Here is a 21660-nt window from a genome sequence, read left to right on the forward strand (position 1 = left end):
GACTTTAATGGACATGCCAGCCACGGAATGAGAGCTGGGTGACATAGTCTGGTGGCTGCCGCCTCTCGGTGGACTGGTTGACCACTACTCTAGTTTGGCTTTTGTTCCTATCGTGTATTTGTTGGCTGTTTCTTAAAGCTCATATTTCCTAATCTAACCTTTGCTTCTTGCACCATGAAAGCCCTTTTAGGGAATTATTTTTTAATAAACTGGGCTGCTTTAGTAGATTTTTTAAAACTGTATAAATTAGCTTTCTTCTTTAGGCTAGTCTAACCATGCCCTTTTCTGTCTTAAATATTATGAAATGTCCAGATTCATCAATGCTTAGCTTAACTGCAAAGTTATGAAAAAAAATTAACAGTAGTTTTACTAACTGTTTTTTTTAGCAATTATACACATATCTTGGAACCTTGTTTAGCCTCTGTCTAAACACCATTGTTAATATAGTGAAGGATTTCCCTCTACTGTAATGCCATTTCTTGCATTTATTCAAACTATTCACAATTTTCAATTTATTTTTTTTAATTGGCAATAAATGTTTAGGGTTAGTTGCAAGAAGATCTGTTCTATCCCTGACTTCTACTGAAAACTTCTTCTCTCGGAATGAAAAGAACTGTATGTTCTCCTCCTGCCCCAAATGGTCTCAGAAATTCAATTCGTGGTACAAGGAACCAAGCTAAACAAGGACTGGGTAGAACTAAGACACTTTTAATATTTTTATCTTTATTTTTTATGTTGGGAACAGGAAAAGCTGTGGCTTAGTTTACCCTTTGCCAGTGTTAACCACAACTAAATGATTCTCCTTTGATATTCTTTGTTTTTCAAAACCACTTACTAAACTATAGGTTATCTCTTTACCAGACAAAGACGAGTGCTCTAAGGATAATGGTGGGTGTCAACACGAATGTGTCAACACAGTGGGAAGCTACGTGTGTCAGTGCCGGAACGGGTTTGTGCTGCATGAGAATAAACACGACTGCAAGGAAGGTATGAAAGGAGTGTTTTTTCTTGACAGAGTCTAGAATTTCATGCTGTTTTTTGGGTAAAACACCGCTTCCAGGTAGAGTTAATGGTATCAATGAGTAACATCATTTTTGAGTGTCCAAATGTCAAAAAAAAAAGTACCAGTATGTGCTGTGATCAAAGAGCCAAGGCAAATTTGGAATCCTCACATTACCCCAATATCTGCACTTCACACATGTGTGGTGTTAGAATAACTTTGAATAACAGACACGAACACTGCTATGATGCCATCTGGCAGCCAAAGGCGCATCCCTTTGTCCCCAGGTCTTTATGGGACAGACCTTAAAACAGCTTTCACATTTAAACTTAATGTCTGCTAAAAACTCTGCATTTGGTTAAATTTCCCTCCCCAAAATATCTCATATATGTGCTACATGAGTGATGCCACTTTAAATACCAGGAGAGTCAAAGTCAAATGCCTCCCGGAGAAAGACATTTGAACGTGGTAGACACTGTGCCATTTAAAGTTTTAAGTCTTGGTTTTAGAGGGGGAAAAAGAAGAAAAAAGGAGAAGAAGGAAAGAAACATACTAGTAGCACAACAGTAGCTTACAAGTTCTGGAATCTTAGAATATTCCAAGATTTTATAAAAACAATGATCTTAATCTCCTTAGCCAGTATGAGCTAGATTGGCCCAAGAAATAGTTATTCAGTTTTTATCTCTTCCTTTGAGGGTCTGCTTCTGAATTTTCTACTGAACTTGGATTTATGCCTATTTTGAAAGAATTGCTAAGACAGATTTCATAACTTGTGTTATTAGCATATGTAGATCGGCAGGTACATGACTGGAACCAGTTAGATAGCAATTGTTTGTATAGATATTTGAATAGTATCCTGAATGGGCCCTTGTTCCATTTAGTTCCATTGAAATATGATCATGGGTCATGGTATTTTTTCTCTTTTCATTGAATTATTGACATTGCCCTAGAATCATAGGCAAACAGGATATTTGTTTCTTTTCGCTTCTATGAGTACAGCATGAGTCTAGAACCCATGGGGATTCTGGTATTTGTAACTTGGTAAAGTAGTCTATGCAATCAGCAGCCTGAGGAATAGACCCAGTTTTTTTGCAGATACGGAAGGTAATTCAGAGCAAAAATGAGCCAGCTTTTGCAGAGTATGCATGTAGCTCATGGGTCACAGGTAGCAATTAAGAGTAGACATCCTAAATCTCTGTTTACTGCAGTAAATACTTTCTAGAAATTATTTTATAAGACACTTTCTTTTAGATAGAACTATATCCAAGTACCCCAAAAAAGTCCACTTTGACTCCCAGGGAAGGGATCAGATTTTCTCTCCCCTCTGCTATCTTGCGGGCCTGTCCACAGATATCAGCAAGCCTCTTGGTTCGGTCACACAGGCCCTTTGCCAGGTTCTGCAGACTCCACATTTCATATCGAAAGGCAAACACAGGGACCAGGGAATGTAGAAAACCCTTGTTAAGGCAGGATCCATACTTTAAGGCTGTTTTCTTGCTACATGATCCTATATTGCCAGAAAGGAGCTGAATTCCACCTTCTTTTTCTATCCCTCACAAACCCAAACCTCTCTCTGTGGACACCTAGCACAGTTAAGATAAAGGTCAAGTAGTAAGGAATGTGACAGCAGCACATCACTGTCAGCATCTTACCCTGGTGGAGCCCTGCAGCATAACAGGTGTTTTGTCCATTTAGTAAAGAATTTCTCCGGAGAGGTTTCTCGGAAATTTCAGAGAATTTATTGTATTTTAGGATGGGATACACAATACATAACAAATAATTCAGTACAAATCAGGATGCTAGGGTGCTGCTCCATAAATTCTATGGAATGAACAGTGCTGGAGGATATTAAGTGTTTTTGAAGTTTAGTATTAACAAATGGTCCCCTTTAAAATGATGCCATTTTAATCATGAAAAACCTAAAAGAAGTTTCATGTTAATTGAATATTCCTGGGAATTAGTTTAGAAGCTATCACCATGGCTCATAGCTGTTCATTTATTTTTTCCCCTTTATTGCTTCATTATACTTTGATGAAATTAGGGTTAATTCATGTTAGTAGCTAAACTTTTAATTTTGGTATTCAAGTGTACACTTTAACCAAAGGAAAGAAAAAATGTAAATACACAATTCATAAAGTGGCTACTTTATGTTAATTAGCCATAAATGATGCTTTTATGAGTAGAAAACAATGAATGGAAATGGCATAAACTATTGATTTTTGTTCATAGCATTGCATTAAATATTGTGTTGTACATACCAAGTGTTGTACATACCAAGTGTTGATATCCTTGATTGTCAAAAGATGTGGCTCTGTTAAAATCTGAGCTTACAAGAGCCAGAAGTTTAAAATAGTTTATTTTCTTTTAGGCACTTATAAAATTTAGCATAAATGTTTAATTTCATGAAAGCAAGAAAACAAAACTTTGCATGATTTTGCTCAGCAACCTGTGCGCCAAAGAGATGATGAGATAACAGGGGCTAGAGTGATGATTAGTTGGTATTTAGGAAAATCTCCCAGTAGGGTAGTGGATAAACAGGCTGCTTTCTTGTTGGTCCAAACCTGAGCTAGTTTTCTATACTGATTGATATTATCGTTATTGGCACAGCTGAGTGTGAACAGAAGATCCATAGTCCAAATGGTTTCATCACCAGTCCCAACTGGCCGGACAAGTACCCAAGCAGGAAGGAATGCATATGGGAAATCAGTGCCACTCCGGGCCATCGAGTCAAATTAGTAAGTGAGCATGTAACCCTTCTTTTATTAAGCTGATTGCCCATGTCTTCCATGGCTAGCACATGGAAGTAAACTGAATGTTTATTTAATTGAATTGAATTAGTTAGCAAATACTAATAGAAAAGATTTTCTTTCCTATACTTTCCTATTAATACTAAACAAATCCCTGATTTCCTAAATCAAGGCAATAGTAATAGTAGCCATTAATTCTCATATACTGATCTTATCCTGTATGCTTTAAAAGGCATTCCCAAAGTTACTGCAAGACAGAAGCTCTATTTCCTAATGTATTATTATTATCATTATTATCATTATTATTATTACTACTACTACTACTACTACTGCTACTATTACTTTAGTGAGTGAAAGAGGCAGACAGACAGGAAAGGAGAGAGACAGAAGCATCAACTTGTAGTTGCGGCACCTTAGTTGTTCATTGATTGCTCTCTCATATGTGCCTTGACCGGGGGCCTCCAGCTGAGCCAGTGACCCCTTGCTCAAACCAGCACCCCTGGGCTTGGGCCAGCCACCTTGGGCTTCAAGCCAGCAACCATGGGGTCATGTCTATAATCCCACATTCAAGTCAGCGATCCCGCACACAAGCTAATGAGCCCGCGCTCAAGCCAATGACCTTGGGGTTTCAAACTTGGATCCTCAGCATCCCAGACCGATGCTCTATCCACTGTGTCACCGCCTGGTCAGATCCTAATGTATTATTGAAAATGATGTTTCCACAGGGAAAAAATAAACAAAGGAACAAAACAGAAATTTAGCATAACAGCAATACAATAAATATTCACTTAACCACAGCATAGTAAATTCTACTGGCAATGTCAATTCTACATGCCTCATATACAAAGCATATGTATTTTTTATAATAAAACTAATTTTTTGTGGTTTGTGAATATTATGTTTGCATAATGTATAAATAGTTGCCCTCTTTAGATGGATATTGATATCCTTAGACTTCTCTCAAATTCAAATATGAATGTAATGTGTGTCCTCTCTCTCTTGTATTCTTGTAGACTTGCATTCTGTCCTGGCCATCTGAGAGGATATATTACATTTCATTATAGGCTACAGAATACTTGAAGAGTATAATTTAAAAAAATAAAATTATAGGAATATACACATTTTAACAATTTCCTGCAATATGCTGTGGTCAGTATAGCAAGCAAGAATGCCAGCTAGCAAGGCTCAGGATGAGTCTAGCAGTTACCATTCTAAAGGACAAGGCATTGCCTTGAGAATGAGGCTATCAGTCATTGGTAGCTTGTTGGACCAATCCCAACCATAAAGTTAATTTTAAAATTATTTGAACCCTTTTCTCAGTGAAATTTTTTTTGGCCTATAAAGAGGCTGTATTTCTATGTAGCATTATAATAATAAAATAAGAGATGGTCACCCACCGACACATTCATATTCCTATTATGGAACTCCTTGCAGTCATGCTATTTGTAAAATAGTAGTAAGTGAGTTTCCAAATAGGGACAACAATTCATTTCAGCCACACCCTGTATGTATTCTAGATGCTCAGACGACAGCACTGTAGAAACTTGATTGCTTTTTAGTCCTGTCCAAGGTCCTGATTGAGAGGATCACTCTCAAGCTATGGGCTGAGCTCTAAAGGCTACATTCTTATCAGCAGTGTTCAGTTAGCTCAGAGAGTTGGAAACATGGATTTTCCCAAAGACATTTTTTTCTGTGCGTAGGTTCAAATTTCATCTGGTATCAAAGTCCTCTCGGAAGAATTTCTTTTTATATTTTGTGTAAAATCTGTCCATGTAGTATCACTATTTTAAAGACATTTTCATTAGGTATAGAATTTTAGGATGCCAATTTTATTTTCCTATCTGCACTTGAAAATTTTAACTCCATTATTTTTTGACATTTATTATTTCTGATAAGTGTGTTGTAAATCTTAATTTTATTCCCATGAAAGTAATGATTTCTTTTGTCTATGGCTGTATCCAACATTTACTTTTTACCAGCAATTTAAATTGAATGTATCTAGGTGTGTGTGAGAGAGAAAGTGTGTTTGTGTAGTAATTTATTCTTCTCAAAATTCTATAAATTTTTTCACTTGTGCTGTCTATCATAAATTTTTGAAAAATTTCAACCATTATTTTTTCATAAAATTCTTCTATACATTGTGTCTTTTCACTTTCTTGGACTTAAATTAAACACATATTAGGTTGTTTCATATTATCCCTTAACTCTTGGATGTTCTGTTATTTTTTGTCACCCTTTTTGAGTATACATTTTAGTATTTTCTATGAACCTATCTTCCAGTGTTATGATTGTTTCTTCAGCTGTTTTGAGTCTACTGATAAGCTTTTTAAAGGTATTCTTAATCTCTCTTACTATGTTTTCTATCTCTAACATTTCCATTTGACTCATTGTTGTAGTTTGCAAATGTATTAGTCTTCTCAGACTGCCATCACAGAATACCACAACAGTGTATATGTGTGTATGGGAGAGGGTGTTGTTGAGTGACTCTTTTCAGTAAGTAAACTGAGTTTGAGTTTTCTTGTTCTTATGGTTACCAGAAGTGTACCATTGGCTTCAAATTCCTTTTTTTTAGACAGGAGTCTGCGATTTCAAAGACATTTTCTCAATGTTAGTCCTTCATCTTTAGCTGCCCTGTTGATATCCACCATGAACTGTGTCCCTCTCCACACTTATTTCCTTTTTAGGGGTAGACTGCAGTTGCTCGTTACTTGGTGCTTGCTAGTCTGGTGGTGAGGGCAAGGAGCTCTCTGTTGTCTTAGCACAGACTCCACTTTAGACAAGCTCTGTGTTTTGGGATCTTAGGGCTGGCCTTTCTCAGTGGTCATGTCTTTTGTCTCCATGGCAATCAAATCCCACCTATAGCTCTAGTTGGCAAATAGGCAAGAGTTTCTTTGCCTTCTTACAATTGTTGCAGACCTCCAATGTTATTGGTATAGGAACCTGTGCCCAGGACTTCCCCAGGGGTAGAGCATGTTTTATTTTGTTTTAAACCATTCCCTTGGCTACACTAGATCTATACCTTTGCCCTGGTAGTGACAGGGTTTTCTGCTCCTCCCCCAGAGGCTTACGGCTCTGTTTCCCAGAGAAAGTTGCAACAGTGCTTCATGCTTTTCTCACAGCAGTGACCAGTTCCCTCTTCAAGCCTATAACACAAGGAAGACACTTGGCCATCCTGCTGTGCCCACAGTCTTTCTCATGAACAGGAGATTGAATTCATGGAGAAGAGCTTGTGAGTGGTTGTAAAGTCCCCCTGTGTCTGCAGCTCCGAGGGGTTTTATACTCTTACCCTCATTCACACCTGATTACCAATCCATTAAAATTTGTGGCTGAATACTTCTGACCAAGTTGCAGGCACCCAGCATCTCTTCCTTCTGTAGTCCCTCACTCTGGGCAGGTGCTATATCTCATCTCTCCTTGGAGGGGCCTGAGATTCAGTGGATTTGATACTTCTTGGTTGACTGGTGACTTCAGATCTTGGATGTGTTCAGCAAAGTCATGATTTTTATTAGTTTACAAGGGTTTTTCCTACTCCATTAAAAGCAACCCTATTTTCAGCTTTTTATATCCAACAGGAAATAGAACTTCTGATATAAGCTCAATTTGGCAATACTTTATTCATTCTCAACTATATGCTTTCAAGCTTATTGAACATCCTTTCCAACTCTTAAGCCTGCTCCTTCATAAATTACAGGCTTTATTTTTCATGCAGATATTTTTTTGAGGATCAGGACATAAAGCAGCTTTGTTCAACAGTGGTCATACCTGCCATTATATTAAGGTAATTGTCAGAAAGAAAATGAGAGTACTTTGTGATCTTGGTCAATGTAGTTACAGTCTAAGCCAGTTTTTGCAGACATTGGCATGCGTCAGCACCACCTGGAAGACTGTTCTAACACTCACTTTTGCCACTCCAAGTTTCTGAATAAGAGCATAATATTGAATCTCTACTCTGTTTTCCCATTAATCATGTTCATATAAAACATGACTCCAAATATCACTCTAAGAATTAGGATCGGTAGATAAGAAAGCAGTCCCAGGCAGTTTAGGTGACTTATAAAACTAGTAGGCATATAAATACTTCCACACCCAGGCATTCTGTCTCTACATTTAATCTTATTTTTAATTATAGCATCCTACATCAGAGACAAAAGAAATCTGTAATTGCTGTGTATGCGTATATATATGAAAATTTAAATGGAAAATAATCATGCTTGTAAGACAAACTTAGAATGAGTGACTAAAACAAACACAAGAGAAATACGTATGGAGGGATTAGGAACATCTATATTTGCATCTAGAAGAGCTGGGATCTAGATCGTAGCTCTTCTGCTTACTTAGCCATGTTATCTTGGGAAGATGTTTATCCTTTAAAGCCTTAATTTCATCTGCATTGGAGCTAATACTTATACATTTCTTGTGTATTAAATTAAACTTGTATATAAAGTGTTTGACATCATAGTGCTTTATTGGACGACAATGAACACTGATGCAGGGTATCCAAATAATCATAATTGTGATCATGATTAATAAAATATTTATACCATATTATTATGTCATTTAACCATGATCGAGTTTTTGGGTAGCTTTATAAATTTGAAATTAAATTCTAATGATTAAAAATTTAGCTAATGATTACTTGTCAGAAAACATTTTCTTTAAAGGGCCAGAGAGTAAATACTATAGACTTTGCAGACCGTGTCATATGTGTTGCAACAATTTAATTCTGCTGTTTTATTATGAAAGCAGCCATAGTCAATCCACAAATGAGTGGACATGGTGTGTTCTAATAAAAGTTTAATTACAAAAACAGGCCACAGGCCATATTTTCCCTGTAGATTTAGTTCATTGACCCAAGCTAAGAAGGTCAAGGGTAAAACAGTTTGAAATCATGGAGTCATAAGTGTTTGTACTCATTTTCCTGGAAAACACAGAATGAAAACATTCAGACTTTCTTTCTATGGTAGATCCAATAATTCTCCCTACGTCCCCGAAACATGTCCTCATCCTAATCCCCGGAACCTGTTACATATGTTACCTTACATGGCAACAGGAACTGTGGTTACATTAAAGATCTTGAAATGGAGAGACTGTGCTGGAATGTCTGACTCAGGAGGGCCCTTCTGAGAGGGAGGCAGGAGGGCAGAGAGGAGAGGAGATGCTATACTGCTGGTTTGCAAGGTGGAGGAGGTAAACAGGAACCAAGGAATGAGAGCAGCCTTCAGAAGCTGGAAAGGCAAGCACACAGATTCTCACTGAGAGCCTCTGGAAGGCACTTGCTGCTGCTCAGCCATTTTTATAGACTACTGACCTCCGCGGCCTTAGGACACAAATTCGTGTTTTAAGCCACTAAGTTTGTGGTCCTTTGCTGCAGCAACAATGGGATGCTACTACATTAACCTTGTTTTTAGTTTGTGTGTAGGTGTGTATTTAATCATGGGACACTTGGTGCATGGTAATAGCTACAAAATAAAAGAAACCTTGGTTGAAAGGTACTTGGAAAACTCTTCTTGCTGAAAAAAAGGGATAAAGTTATGAATAATAAGGAAAGGACTTAGTATTTCTGGCTTCACCCTGCTTTAGTTTTGAGGAATTAAGCTGATTATCAAATTTTAGGTACCTTTTTAAAAAAATTTTGAATTACTTTTCATTAAAAACAAAAGAAATAAAACTGAAACAAAGTTCCAGGCAAAGGAGCATACAGGTTAATGTACTTATGTCATTTTTATTTGATGTATTATAGCCTAGACTTTTGCTAAATTATGAAGTTGCAATTTATAGCTTCATATAGGTGATATTTAGAAAACAAAAACACTCACCAGTGTTATATAATTTTCTACCATGTATTTGATCGCTGTTATAGAAGACTCATGGAAAAAAAAAAAGGACTTAGAATTAGAAGGCCAGGGTTTGTATTCCACTGTGCCGTTTTTTCCAATGGCTTCTAATTCTGCCAATATCTTGCGGGAAACCAAATGACAGTTCTTACCAAAAACAGGAAAAGGCAAAAGATGATTGGGACCAGGGAGCTCTGAATCTTATTTCATAGCTTCACAGCTGCTCAGATTGCATCAGTGTCTTTAATTCTCTTAAGCAGTCACCATAGCTAAATTTTATTTCTGCGTTAAGCGCTATCATTTTATTATCTTGTCCTTTGTGAATATATGCAGTGACTCTGAAAAGCCTTATCTTTTAGCCAGTGCTTGTATTTTCAATAAAAGCTACTCCACAGATGTTCATATGAGCGGCCTGCATATGCAAGCCTGGCTGGTGGCCAGCCAGGTAGATTAGACTGGCTTGGGTGTTCCAGAAACACAGTTATTCTTTCCACAGCCTCAAATGAATGTTCAATTTTATTTCTTTTGAATGGGATTCCTTAATCTCTTCGTTTGTCTTGTGGGAAATACATTAAGATTCCTGACTAGAGCTCACAGTTATTCACTCTTTCTTGGTCTTTCTAAAACTTATTAGGATAAGTAAAAAAGAAACTGTTAATTACATTCAAGAACATACTTTCACCTTGATGCATTTTTTTCTCTTGACGTTTGCTTTGTAGTCTCTAGGAGGTAAAAGGAACACTCTAATTTCTAATCCACCAAATAATTAATTGACATATTTTTTAAAAAGGAAAAAACAAGAAAACAACAAAGGTATTAAGAGTGGTCCCTGGTTCTGGCCATGTAGCTCAGCTGCTTGGAGCATTTTGTGGTGTGTCAGGATGGTGGGTTTGATCCCGGGTTAGTGCACATACAAGAATCAACCAGTGAATGCACAGACAGGTGGAATGGCGACTTGATATTTCTCTCCCCACCCCCTCCTCTCCTCTCCCTAAAATCAATAAAGAAAATAATAAATAAAACCCAGATTAGTAAGATTAAAATCATAAAAATATAATCATGGAATGAATAAGGTTTAAGTTTGAATACCAAAATATCTGTAAAGTATCAGTTTAAATACTTAATAAAAATATGTAAAAGTATTCCAAGAGGGCACTGTTTCAGCAGACATCAGAGTTCCCTACAACTGCAGGCTTCAGCTTCGCCAGCTGTCCTCTCCTCATTGTGAAGTGGAAGGAGTTTGGAGGTGTCTAAGTGCTTTTGTGGGGCATTTCTGTAGAATTGGTCCCTGGTGGCTGGAAATGTCCAAATTCTGCTTACTTAGATACAGAGATTCATGACTCAGCATGTCATAGAAGAAAGTAATAAATCGAGTGTCTCACTTTATCTTTGGAAACTAGAAAGTACTTTTAAAGATTTCTAATTTCCCATGGGCTCCCATAGTAGTTTTCTGTGGCCTAAAAATACTTTGTATTAAGACAAAGCCACTACACATGGAGGTTCCTCTACGTGGATGTCTCGATGATATTAAGGGCCAGATTTATGAGATCTCAGCATGCGAGTTAGTCATGCGTTTGCTTGTGTGTGGTAGGGCGTTTGGGCTAGGCTGCGTGCTAGAAAGGGACCACCCAATCTTTGCATTTGACCTAACAAGCTGCTACCAATTCCAAGAGGAAAATTCATTAATACCATAATGAACAAGAATTGTTTGCATTGCTTGTGAATATGTCAGCTACAAAACCTTTGCCTAATTTGATTCTTATAGAGTCAGTCTGATTCCATTAGTAATTTGATAAAAAGCTGAAGCCAGTTGGCTCCAGACCAGGTGTCAGTATGCCCCCCAGCCCACCAGCTCAATGCCACTCTGTGTAGTGGTGCTCTGTTCTGTAAAACAGATGTTATGATTTACTCCAGACATCCTGCATTTTATTAGGAAGTGAAGTAGTCACTTACTTATCTCATTCACTTAGTTTTCAATGGACCAATCAATGAATTGAACACATGTGGTCTGTAAATTCTGATCCCGTGTTTAACTTTTACTTAGATTATATGCTTTAGAATGCCATTACCCCCATCATACTTACAACTTTCTCTTCTACACAGTAGGCTTCTCTGTTCTTTATTGGTGAATTATTTTAAATCACATTCAAAAGAATTACTTGACGTGGTTTTCAGATGTTGTTTTTCTTTCCCCTCTGGAAATGATATTGATCTTATAATTCAGAAGCTTGATTTTATATTTAATAAAGTTTTCTGGTTGCAGTTAAGCCAATTTTGTCTTATTGGTTTTCTAACAGTTACAAACTGATATTGAGACTGTAGATGTGTATACAAGGATAAGAGAAGCTGGCTACCATCTCAGGAGAAGCAGAAAATCAGCAGTGTTGGTCTGCCACTTCAAAGCATTTCCACTCATGGGTTTGGCCACATGGGATAGGTCAGTAGGCAAATGAATGAACAGTCTTATCCAGACATTCAGCCAATGTCCAGTTAGGTTCTTCTATATCCTATGTCTGCTCTATTCTGTTCTCTGCCACTGTATTACAGAGATAAAGAAGTGGCAAACACCTGCAGTGACTGGCTACTTTGAATATTTTGTTTCAGGATAATTACACTCTGTTCACTATATTTTCCAGCACCATTTTTGTTTTTTTCCAGTGCAATTATTTGTGCTATTGTCTTTTTTCACACTACCCAGTGTCTTTGGTCAAATGCAGTGAATATGCCTTTTTACCCATACTGATTGTAACAAATAATGATCCTTTAATGCTTATTTGTTATAACATTTTAATTTATAATTTATTTTTTTATTTTTTTATTATTCTGAAGTTGGAAACAGGGAGGCAGTCAGACAGACTCCGCATGTGCCTGACCGGGATCCACCCGGCACACCCACCAGGGGGTGATGCTCTGCCCATCTGGGGCATCGCTCTGTTACAACCAGAGCCATTCTAACACCTGAGGCAGAGGCCACAGAGCCATCCTCAGCGCCTGGGCCAACTTTGCTCCAATGGAGCCTTGGCTGCGGGAGGGGAAGAGAGAGACAGAGAGGAAGGAGAGGGGGAGGGGTGGAGAAGCAGATGGGTGCTTCTCCTGTGTGCCCTGGCTGGGAATCGAACCCGGGACTCCTGCACGCCAGGCCAATGCTCTACCACTGAGCCAACCAGCTAGGGTCTTAATTTATAATTTTTAATAAATTAAAGTATAATAGAATGAGACATGAAAGATCAGCCCTCTATATTTTCTTTTATTTTTTTAAGTACTGTTAATTCCTTTCTCCTACACCCTAATTAAAATAAGTTACTTCTTCCATTTATCTGCTTACACCTCCAAAGTCAGAAGTGATAGTAAACAGTCGTGTGGGGTGGTGTGGAATAGATAACTGTGGCCAGTGCCAAGGGAGAACTGTTCTTAGTCACTTTTTCTTTGAAAGTTGCAAACTGTATGTCTTAATTGAGAATTATGGTCACTTCACAAAACTTCATTAGAGCAACATGTATATAAAAAAATTTATAGGCAGTTCTGGCTGGTTTGCTCAGTGGTAAAGCATGTACCAGGCGTGTGGAAGTCCCTGGTTCAATTCCTGGCCAGGTCACACAGGAGAAGTGCCCATTGCTTTTCCATCCTTCCCCCTCTCCTTCCTCTCTGTCTCTCTCTCTTCTTCCCTCAGCCAAGGCTCCATTGGAGTAAAGTTGGCCCGGACGCTGAGGATGGCTCTATGGCCTCTGTCTCAGACGTTAGAATGGCTCCGGTTGCAATAGAGCAACATCCCAGATGAGCAGAGTATCGCCCCCTAGTGGGCATGCCAGGTGGATCCTGGTTGGGCGCATGCGAGTCTCTCGGCCTCCTAGCTTCTCACTTCAGAAAAATAAAATAAAATAAAATAGTTTTAAAAAAAGTTATGTGCAAATATTTTATGTGTCAGAGATTGTAGCAAAATTAATTAATTTTCAAGTATATGTTATATTTCCTGAGGTTTCTTTTCTTTTTTAGCTTTGCATTATAGACTTAAATAGTAGTGATGGCTTATTTTTTGAATGTATGATAGTTTTGGGGGAGAAAGGAAAAAGCTTTAATTGGCAATTGCAAATAATCTAGAATTCCTGGGTTTATTAATAGTTTGGACAATGTTAGTTTCAGCCCTTCTCAATTAAACTTTCATTTGTGAAATATAATGCATTACACTGGAGAACAAAATTTTTGTTGCATCCATAAACACACTTGTTCTTACCTAATTTGAGCGAGCTGATCTCAACTCTGACATTAGTTTTTCTCTGTAAGCTACAGGGGTTTTTTTGCAATTCAAGATTTTAGGTTTTCATCTTATTGTAAAATTTTCAACATTTAGTTTAACATAATGAAGTAGAATGTCTTCTTGGGCATCATCTTTGTGAAAATATAATAATTTATAATAATGCAGTAGATACACTAATACACTAAAAGATATGATTGCATCAGAATTTGTCTACAATTTCAAAATAGAACATATTAAAACACTTATTTTAATCATAAAATTTGCACAAAACTTATTTAAATTCTATTCAGGCAAAAATTTGTGTTTGTAGCTCTTGTGTTTGTGTACTTGTTGAGGACAATCTCGGTTGATGCTCCAGCAGTAGTCTGCTCATCACTAACATAACAGCTCCAAGATTTTCAGGAAACTTATCAAAGTGACTGTCCGGGAAGTGAATCTTAACGCTCATGTTACATCCAATGTTGCAGAAAGCCAACAGCATCCTTTGAACCAGAAGTTCATAGTTTTCTGCTTTTTGTTGCCAAGGAAGTTCTTTGTAATATCCACAAAAGACTGCCATACTGCTTTCTCCTCCTTATTCATCTTCCTGGCAAATTCTTCGTCACGTATGAGGGTTCAAATTTGAGGTCCATCGAATACACCTGCTTTTATCTTCTTGAAAGACAAGGCAGGAAAAGCAGAAAGAATATGTTGAAAGCATTCACTTTCTCTATTCAAAGCCTGAACAAACTGCTTCATTAAGCCAAGTTTGATGCAGGGGGGGGGGGGGGAGAATGATCCTGTCTCGATTAACTACAGGTTCATTCATAATATTTTGCATCCCTACTTCCAGAGCTTCACGTTTAGGCCATTTCTTCTGTGTCCAGTGTTTCTTCCGATCTCGGCTGTCTCACAAACACAGAAAGCAAGGATACTTTGTGAAACCTCTCTGTTGTCCTAGCAGGAAATTTACCATTTTAAGATCCACACAAATGATCCAGTTATGCTCCTCATACTTCAGAAAGTCAAGGACAATTTTTATGTCATTATAATCTTCTCAGATGAGTTGAATAACCAATTGGAACCACTGCATAAACATTACTGTTGTGTAGAACACATTTCAGACTCTGTCAAGAAATAGCTACCATTCTTTTGGACTGTAAATGGTAACAACTGCCTAGCTGAGAAGACTACTGATATCATGACAGTAAACGAAGTGTTTGTCTTCGGAAAAAAAGCCACAAAAAATTTGTTCACGCTTCCTGAAATGGGATACTTTAGCTGACCAGTGAAGTACATTCTTTTCTTGAAGCCCGGAGGCTAATAACTCAGCTGCTTTCTTTGATAGGCCCAAATCTCTTACTAAGTCATTCAATTCAGGTTGGCTAAACTGCTGAGGGGTTAATGACTGCTTGGCATCAGAAGAAGACCCTTCAGATTCTAAAACCATTTCCTCATGCATCTTATCAAAATACACTATCACCATGTTCACTTTCTTCGTCCTTAGAAGAAATAAAACCATTGAAAACTGGAACTGGGAGTGTCTCAGAGTGTGGGCTAGGTCATATTGCTGAAGGAATATTAGGATATGTGATCCTATGCCATTTTTTCTTGCCGATGCCCTTTGTATGGATCAGACAGAAATAACAGTCACTGCTGTGGTTCTTAGGTTCACGCCAAACCATGGGAATACCAAAAGGCATTCCTTTGCATTTTTCTTTTGTCCAGTCACGAAGCATTTTCTCACAATTATGACACACATTATGAGGAGCCCAATTCTTGTCTTGATCGCCAAGGGGAACTTGAAAATAGGCAATGTATGCACATGTCACAAATGATGAAATATTGAACCTTTGATGTTGAAGTGTGTAACAGCCACATATATAACAGAAGGTGTCAGGACTATTCTTACATTTACGCCTACTCAAAGAAGCCATGATTCAATCTTAAAACAAAATAAGAGGGTGTTTTTTATCAGAATCATTTTTTACATTTAAAAAGAACTAAAATTATGTAAAAGTGATGTTTGTAAAACGTTAATTGCCTTATGGTTATGTTCAATCCAAGAGTCATTGCACTTTAACTCCAATTTAAAAACCAATGCATGCCATTAAATGTAACAAAAAGAAACTAAAATTGCATAAAAACTAGAGCACGTACCAAAAAACAGATTTCAGATTTGGAATCAGTGATGCGTAACTATATAGAAACAGTTCTAAAACCTCATGCAATGGAAAATGAAAAAAAATTGTTCCCCAATGTTATATATTCAATGAATTTTTATTTTAAGAACTTGCAAAGACCTATACATTATATTACTACACAGGCAAATTAGAATGGTTTTTAAATAGCAAAGCATACTGAACTTCATAAGACTCCAAATATTAAAATTAATGTACCATCTCTCTGAAAGTAAATTTTAAAAATCTAGCCTAAAGTCATATTAGTATTTTCTAATAATATGGGTTGTAAAATCTAAATAAAGAATTATATTTTGAAATTTCCCTTTATTTTAGTTATTCTGTAAGATTTACTGCACTTATTTTTTTTCAAAATATACAATTTTTGGAGTTTTCTTCTTAGTTTAGGTGTCTAAAGCTAGGATGATGTTCAGTAGTTTATGATCATCAAAACTAGAAGAAATCAGTTTTTTAATATAATAGTTTAAATTTTTATGATGCTTAGAAAATTCTGAATTAAATTTAGAATAAAATATTTTGTTATTTTAATCTGTCTAAATATTAGAGTAGATTTAATTCAATAGTATATTAGTGATAACGGTCAAATAGTAGACTTTCACATGGAATTATTACAGTTTGTCCTCATTTTGTCTTCCTAGAGCTTTTACATTCTATTCATTTTACAGCTCTTTCAGTAATGTACAACACGGATTAAATACTTTGCATGGCTGAACATATCTTACTGATCTATATTTCTGCTTCAAAAACAAAATCCCATTTTTAACAATATGCGATCCCCCCCCTCTCTTTCAGGCCTTTAGTGAATTTGAGATTGAGCAACATCAAGAATGTGCTTATGATCACTTGGAGGTATTTGATGGAGAAACGGAAAAATCACCAATTCTTGGACGACTGTGTGGCAACAAGATCCCAGAGCCCCTAGTGGCTACTGGAAATAAAATGTTTGTTCGGTTTGTTTCGGATGCGTCTGTTCAAAGAAAAGGCTTCCAAGCTACACATTCTACAGGTCAGCCAATTAGGGCCCTGTTTCTCTTTTCTGACTATGTTCCAGGTTTTTCTTTCTGTGAATACAGTGGATCCCACAACAGGATCATAAGTGGATTTCCAGGCATAGCAGAACAAATCTCACTGGAGCACTGTGCGAAATATTCAAGAACCACATAGCATGCAATCTAACTAGCTTTGCAGTCACGGAGCAGTTAGGAAGAAACCTAATAGTTTGGTCTGATTCGTGTTCAAATGCAGTATGATCAAGTAGGATTATTTCTAGAATTTATTTTAACTGCAACAGTTCAATTTTTATGTCATATTTAACAGAGAGAAATCTATAGTTTGGTATTCAAAAATTATGTGTTCTCTACCTGGTTGGCCAATTTTTGTGTTAATATTTTTTGTAAATCAAATTTGGAATTCTCCTTTCCATTTAACAGAGCCTAATTTTTCCCCTCTTATTTGGCATGCAACACAGTAGTTCTGTAAACCTAATCCCTAATTCAACTCTTACAGATACAGTCGTTCTAGAAGTCTTTAAGAAATAAAATATAATTTAGAAAAATATGGAAAATTTTAGGGGAAAATGTAGAATAACATTTTTATAACTTGAAGCCAATTTAATAATATATTAATAATGTCTAGGAAATGTGCTTTCTTTCAGTCTTTAAAAATACCAAGTTTATTGCAGATGTTTACTAAAGTCATTTAGCTTATAGTGCCATCTAGTGGTATTACCTATTTATAAATTATTGAGACTTCTCGGAGAAATCTATCTTGGTATAGAACAGTATAAAACTCATCTGCATCAGCGACTTTCAACCTTTTTTATCTCGTGGCACAGGTAAACTAATTACTAAGATTTTGAAGCACACCAAAAGTATATTTTTTGCTGATCTGACAGGAAAAAATAGGTGTACTTTTAATTCATTCATATTGGACAGCTATTGTTGTGTTTGTTGTCATTTTTTTATGTGATTATATAAGGAAAAAGAGGTCAGTATCTCTGACTAAATAGTCAGATATTGTATGATTGCATGTTTTAAAATTCTTGTGGCACTCCAGTGTGTTACAGCACAATGGTTGAAAATCACTGGTCCAGAAATCACCAAATAGAAGGTGACAGAAGACAATTTGACTTTGGGTGGTGGGTATACAACATAATCAAATGTCAAAATAACCTGGAGATGTTTTCTCTGAATCTATGTACTGTAATTAATCAGTTACTACATTACAATTAGTAATAAAATAAAAATAAATAAAATAAATAAAAAATCACTGGTCCACATACTCAGCCATGAAACAATTTTAGTGCAGTGATTTTTGCCACAGTTTCATGCTGATTGCTTGTGTTTTCTTTTTAATTTTGTTTTAGAAATCCAAATTTTAATTATTTTATTGTCTAATACTATTTTTCATTCTAGTATATTTTTTTCATGAATATTAGATTTATATTGAAGTCTGTGTGGCTATGAATATTACTTGTCAGGATATTTATCTGATTTATACTAGTAATGATTGAACTCATAAATAGCACTAATGAATAATTCTTCATGGTTACCATAAATATTTTGGCTTAAGAAAAATCTTTCATGTACCATAAATTTCATACTAACAAAGAATTTTCCATACATTTAACATCTACTTTTTAAATATGTTTCTGACAACTTATCATGTGAAGAAGGGGTAGAAAAATTAGAATCCCATTATTCCATCAATATTTTTCTGACAGTACAGAGTTCATGATATATATAGGACTTTCTTATTCTGGCTATCACTGGTTCCAAGAATGCAGTATGAAAATATGCTGTCAAAACTATCAAAATAGCTGATGATATTGTATTTTTAAATTACCTATATGTAAATTCCCATATTTTAGCTTAATACATATTTTCTTTAGTAGGGAAAACATCTCTGTTTACTCTTTGTGAACGGAAGATAAAGATTATATTATGTTCCCTTGTGTCATTATACGTGTATCTGGGTTTTTAGTAATACTATGCCATTACACACATGGAAACTTGGGAAGATATAATTTCTTTGGATCTTAGTTTATTCAAATGTAAAATAGTAATTTCAAGGTTTCTTACAGTTATAAAACTCATGACTCCTTCATTTGCCCGGCATCTACTCATGGAGCCTATTTGCAGTGTTTAAATTACCATTAAGAATCCATTGGTAGGATCTAATTCTATGTATATTTTCACTTTTTTAAAAATTTTTCAATTAAAATTGATATTCCATATTATATTTCAGGTATATAGTATAGTGGTTAGACATTTATATAACTTACAAAATGATACCCCCCATGAGTCTAGTACCCACCATTTTAAGCACATATACTTGACAAACATTGAATGTTCAATAGAGCTTTATGATATAAATGTTATTTTTTTATTTTCTTTTTTATTTTTATTTTATTTTTACAGAGACAGAGAGAGTCAGAGAGAGAGGGATTGATAGGGACAGACAGAAACAGAGATGAGAAGCATCAATCATTAGTTTTTTGTTGCGACACCTCCATTGTTCATTGATTGCTTTGTATATGTGCCTTGACTGTGGGGCTACAGCAGACGGAGTAACCCCCTTGCTCAAGCCAGTGACTTTGGGTCCAAGCTGGTGAGCTTTGCTCAAACCAGATGAGCCCGCGCTCAAGCCGGCAACCTCGGGGCCTCGAACCTGGGTCCTTCTGCATCCCAGTCCGACACTCTATCCACTGCGCCACCACTTGGTCAGGCTATAAATATTTTTATTTTTCAAATAAATTGAAAATCTGGGAAAGTTGTTAATATGTATATTTCTAAAATTATGTCAAAGCCTGGGTTTTATCCTAATTCTATTTATTTACTTTTCACTATAGTATATTTTCTCTGAAGTTACAAGTTTTAGATTAGAAACCACACTGATACAAAAATGAACCACTACTAATTGAAGCAACAGGTAGAGATTGAATAATTTCTTATGTAAATTTAAAAAAATCCTCTGTTCAAAAAATCTGATTAGTCTCATTTTCTTTCCCTGTGCAGTTCTCATCCATTCAAATCCCCATCTGAACAAGCTCGATCTCATTTTGTTATGCAAAATGTGCCTGGGATATTATCTACTCCAGTACTGTCATCTCAGAAGTGAGGAATCTGGGACTGAAACTTAAATGACAACCACATAACACAAAAAATAACAGTTGGAATTAGGGTCCTGGCTTTCCAACCTTTTTCTCATTTGCTCCTGTCAAAATGTGTGTGTGTGTGTGTGTGTGTGTGTGTGTGTGTGTGTGTGTGTGTGTGAGAGAGAGAGAGAGAGAGAGAGAGAGAGAGAGGAGAGAGAGAGAGACAGAGAGAGAGACAGAGAGAGTCAGAGAGGGACAGACAGGGACGAACAGATAGGAAGGGAGAGAGATGAGAAGCATCAATTCTTCATTGTGGCTACTTAGTTGTTCATTGACTGCTTTCTCATGTGTGCCTTGACTGGGGGTCTACTGCAGACCTAGTGATCCCTTGCTCAAGCCAGTGACCTTGGGCTCAAGCTGGTGAACCTTGCTCAAACCAGATGAGCCCATGCTCAAGCTGACGACCTCGGGGTCTTGGACCTGGGTCCTCCGCTTCCCAGTCCGACACTATCTACTGTGCCACCGCCTGGTCAGGTGCTCTTGTCAAAATTTTATTTGTGAGTTTTTTTCTTCATGTATATATATTTGCCCTCCCTTAACTAGCTTTCTTGGAATAGTCTGGGTAAATTTATTCTATACTGTACTTTCTGATAGCCATATCTTGTGAAGTATTCTTATGCACTGCCTACTATGTATTTTTCCCAAAAGCTTTCTTTTTAACAAGTATTATATTCCATAACTTTTTATCAAATATTTATTTAACATAAGCTTTGGATAACCCTGTAAAATACTAGTAATTTATGAAGGAAAATTAGGAATTTAAGGAGATTTACAGGAAAATAGAAGGAATTCTTGCCTTTGGACAGCTTATAGTCTGACAAGTTAAACTAATTTTCAGACATTTCGGAACTTCTGATTTTCAGTCAATTTCTACTAATAAGACATCCAAGTCCAGTACCATGTCTATCCACTTTTTTGCTACATTTATAAAGTGCTTAACATTATTAACTAACTTCTAGGATACACGTGACTGTTATCGATGGGCTCTGAAGTATACATTTTAATTCGCTTCATTAAATTTATATTTCTGTATACAATTTTATTTTTCTCCACAAGAAGAGCTTCTAACATTCTGAATTTTAAAACCAGGTGATTGGAAGTATGCTTTAATTGTAGCTTCATGGTTACTTTTTCTCAAGCAAAACTGTACAAATCCATGGGAAATGGACCCCATTGAAGAATTTCATTTTCCTCTGACAGTAGGTCCGATTTCTTGTAGGTCCAAATTTATTTAAATCAGGTAGCAAATGGTATTGTTACAATTTTAAATAACTAAATTTAAAAAAGAACCTGTATATGTGCTCAGAGGATACAGATATAACACAGAAAAGCAGGAAATGTGAAGAGAAAGTAACATTTTAAAGCATGGCATTGTCTGGTGGGGGTTTTTCTGTAGCACAAAATAACACACTATTTGTCTATGCCATTTAAAAACCAAATGATACATCAGTGAGTTCCTAAGAGAGGAAATTATTTTGATCTAACTCA

General features: G+C 36.4%; 1 protein-coding gene across 2 annotated transcripts in view; it reads left to right on the forward strand.

Annotated features, from left to right (window-relative positions):
• TLL1 (tolloid like 1) overlaps window positions 1–21660 on the forward strand; it is a 190223-nt gene that overhangs the window by 163348 nt on the left and 5215 nt on the right. For both annotated transcript variants that reach the window (XM_066280266.1, XM_066280275.1), the window contains exons 17-19: window positions 862–987; window positions 3608–3735; window positions 16809–17022. In XM_066280266.1, the coding sequence (XP_066136363.1) occupies window positions 862–987; window positions 3608–3735; window positions 16809–17022 (468 nt within the window). The remainder of the gene's footprint in view (window positions 1–861; window positions 988–3607; window positions 3736–16808; window positions 17023–21660) is intronic.

This window comes from Saccopteryx bilineata, chromosome 1, assembly GCF_036850765.1.
Source record: "Saccopteryx bilineata isolate mSacBil1 chromosome 1, mSacBil1_pri_phased_curated, whole genome shotgun sequence".
NCBI lineage: Eukaryota > Metazoa > Chordata > Mammalia > Chiroptera > Emballonuridae > Saccopteryx > Saccopteryx bilineata.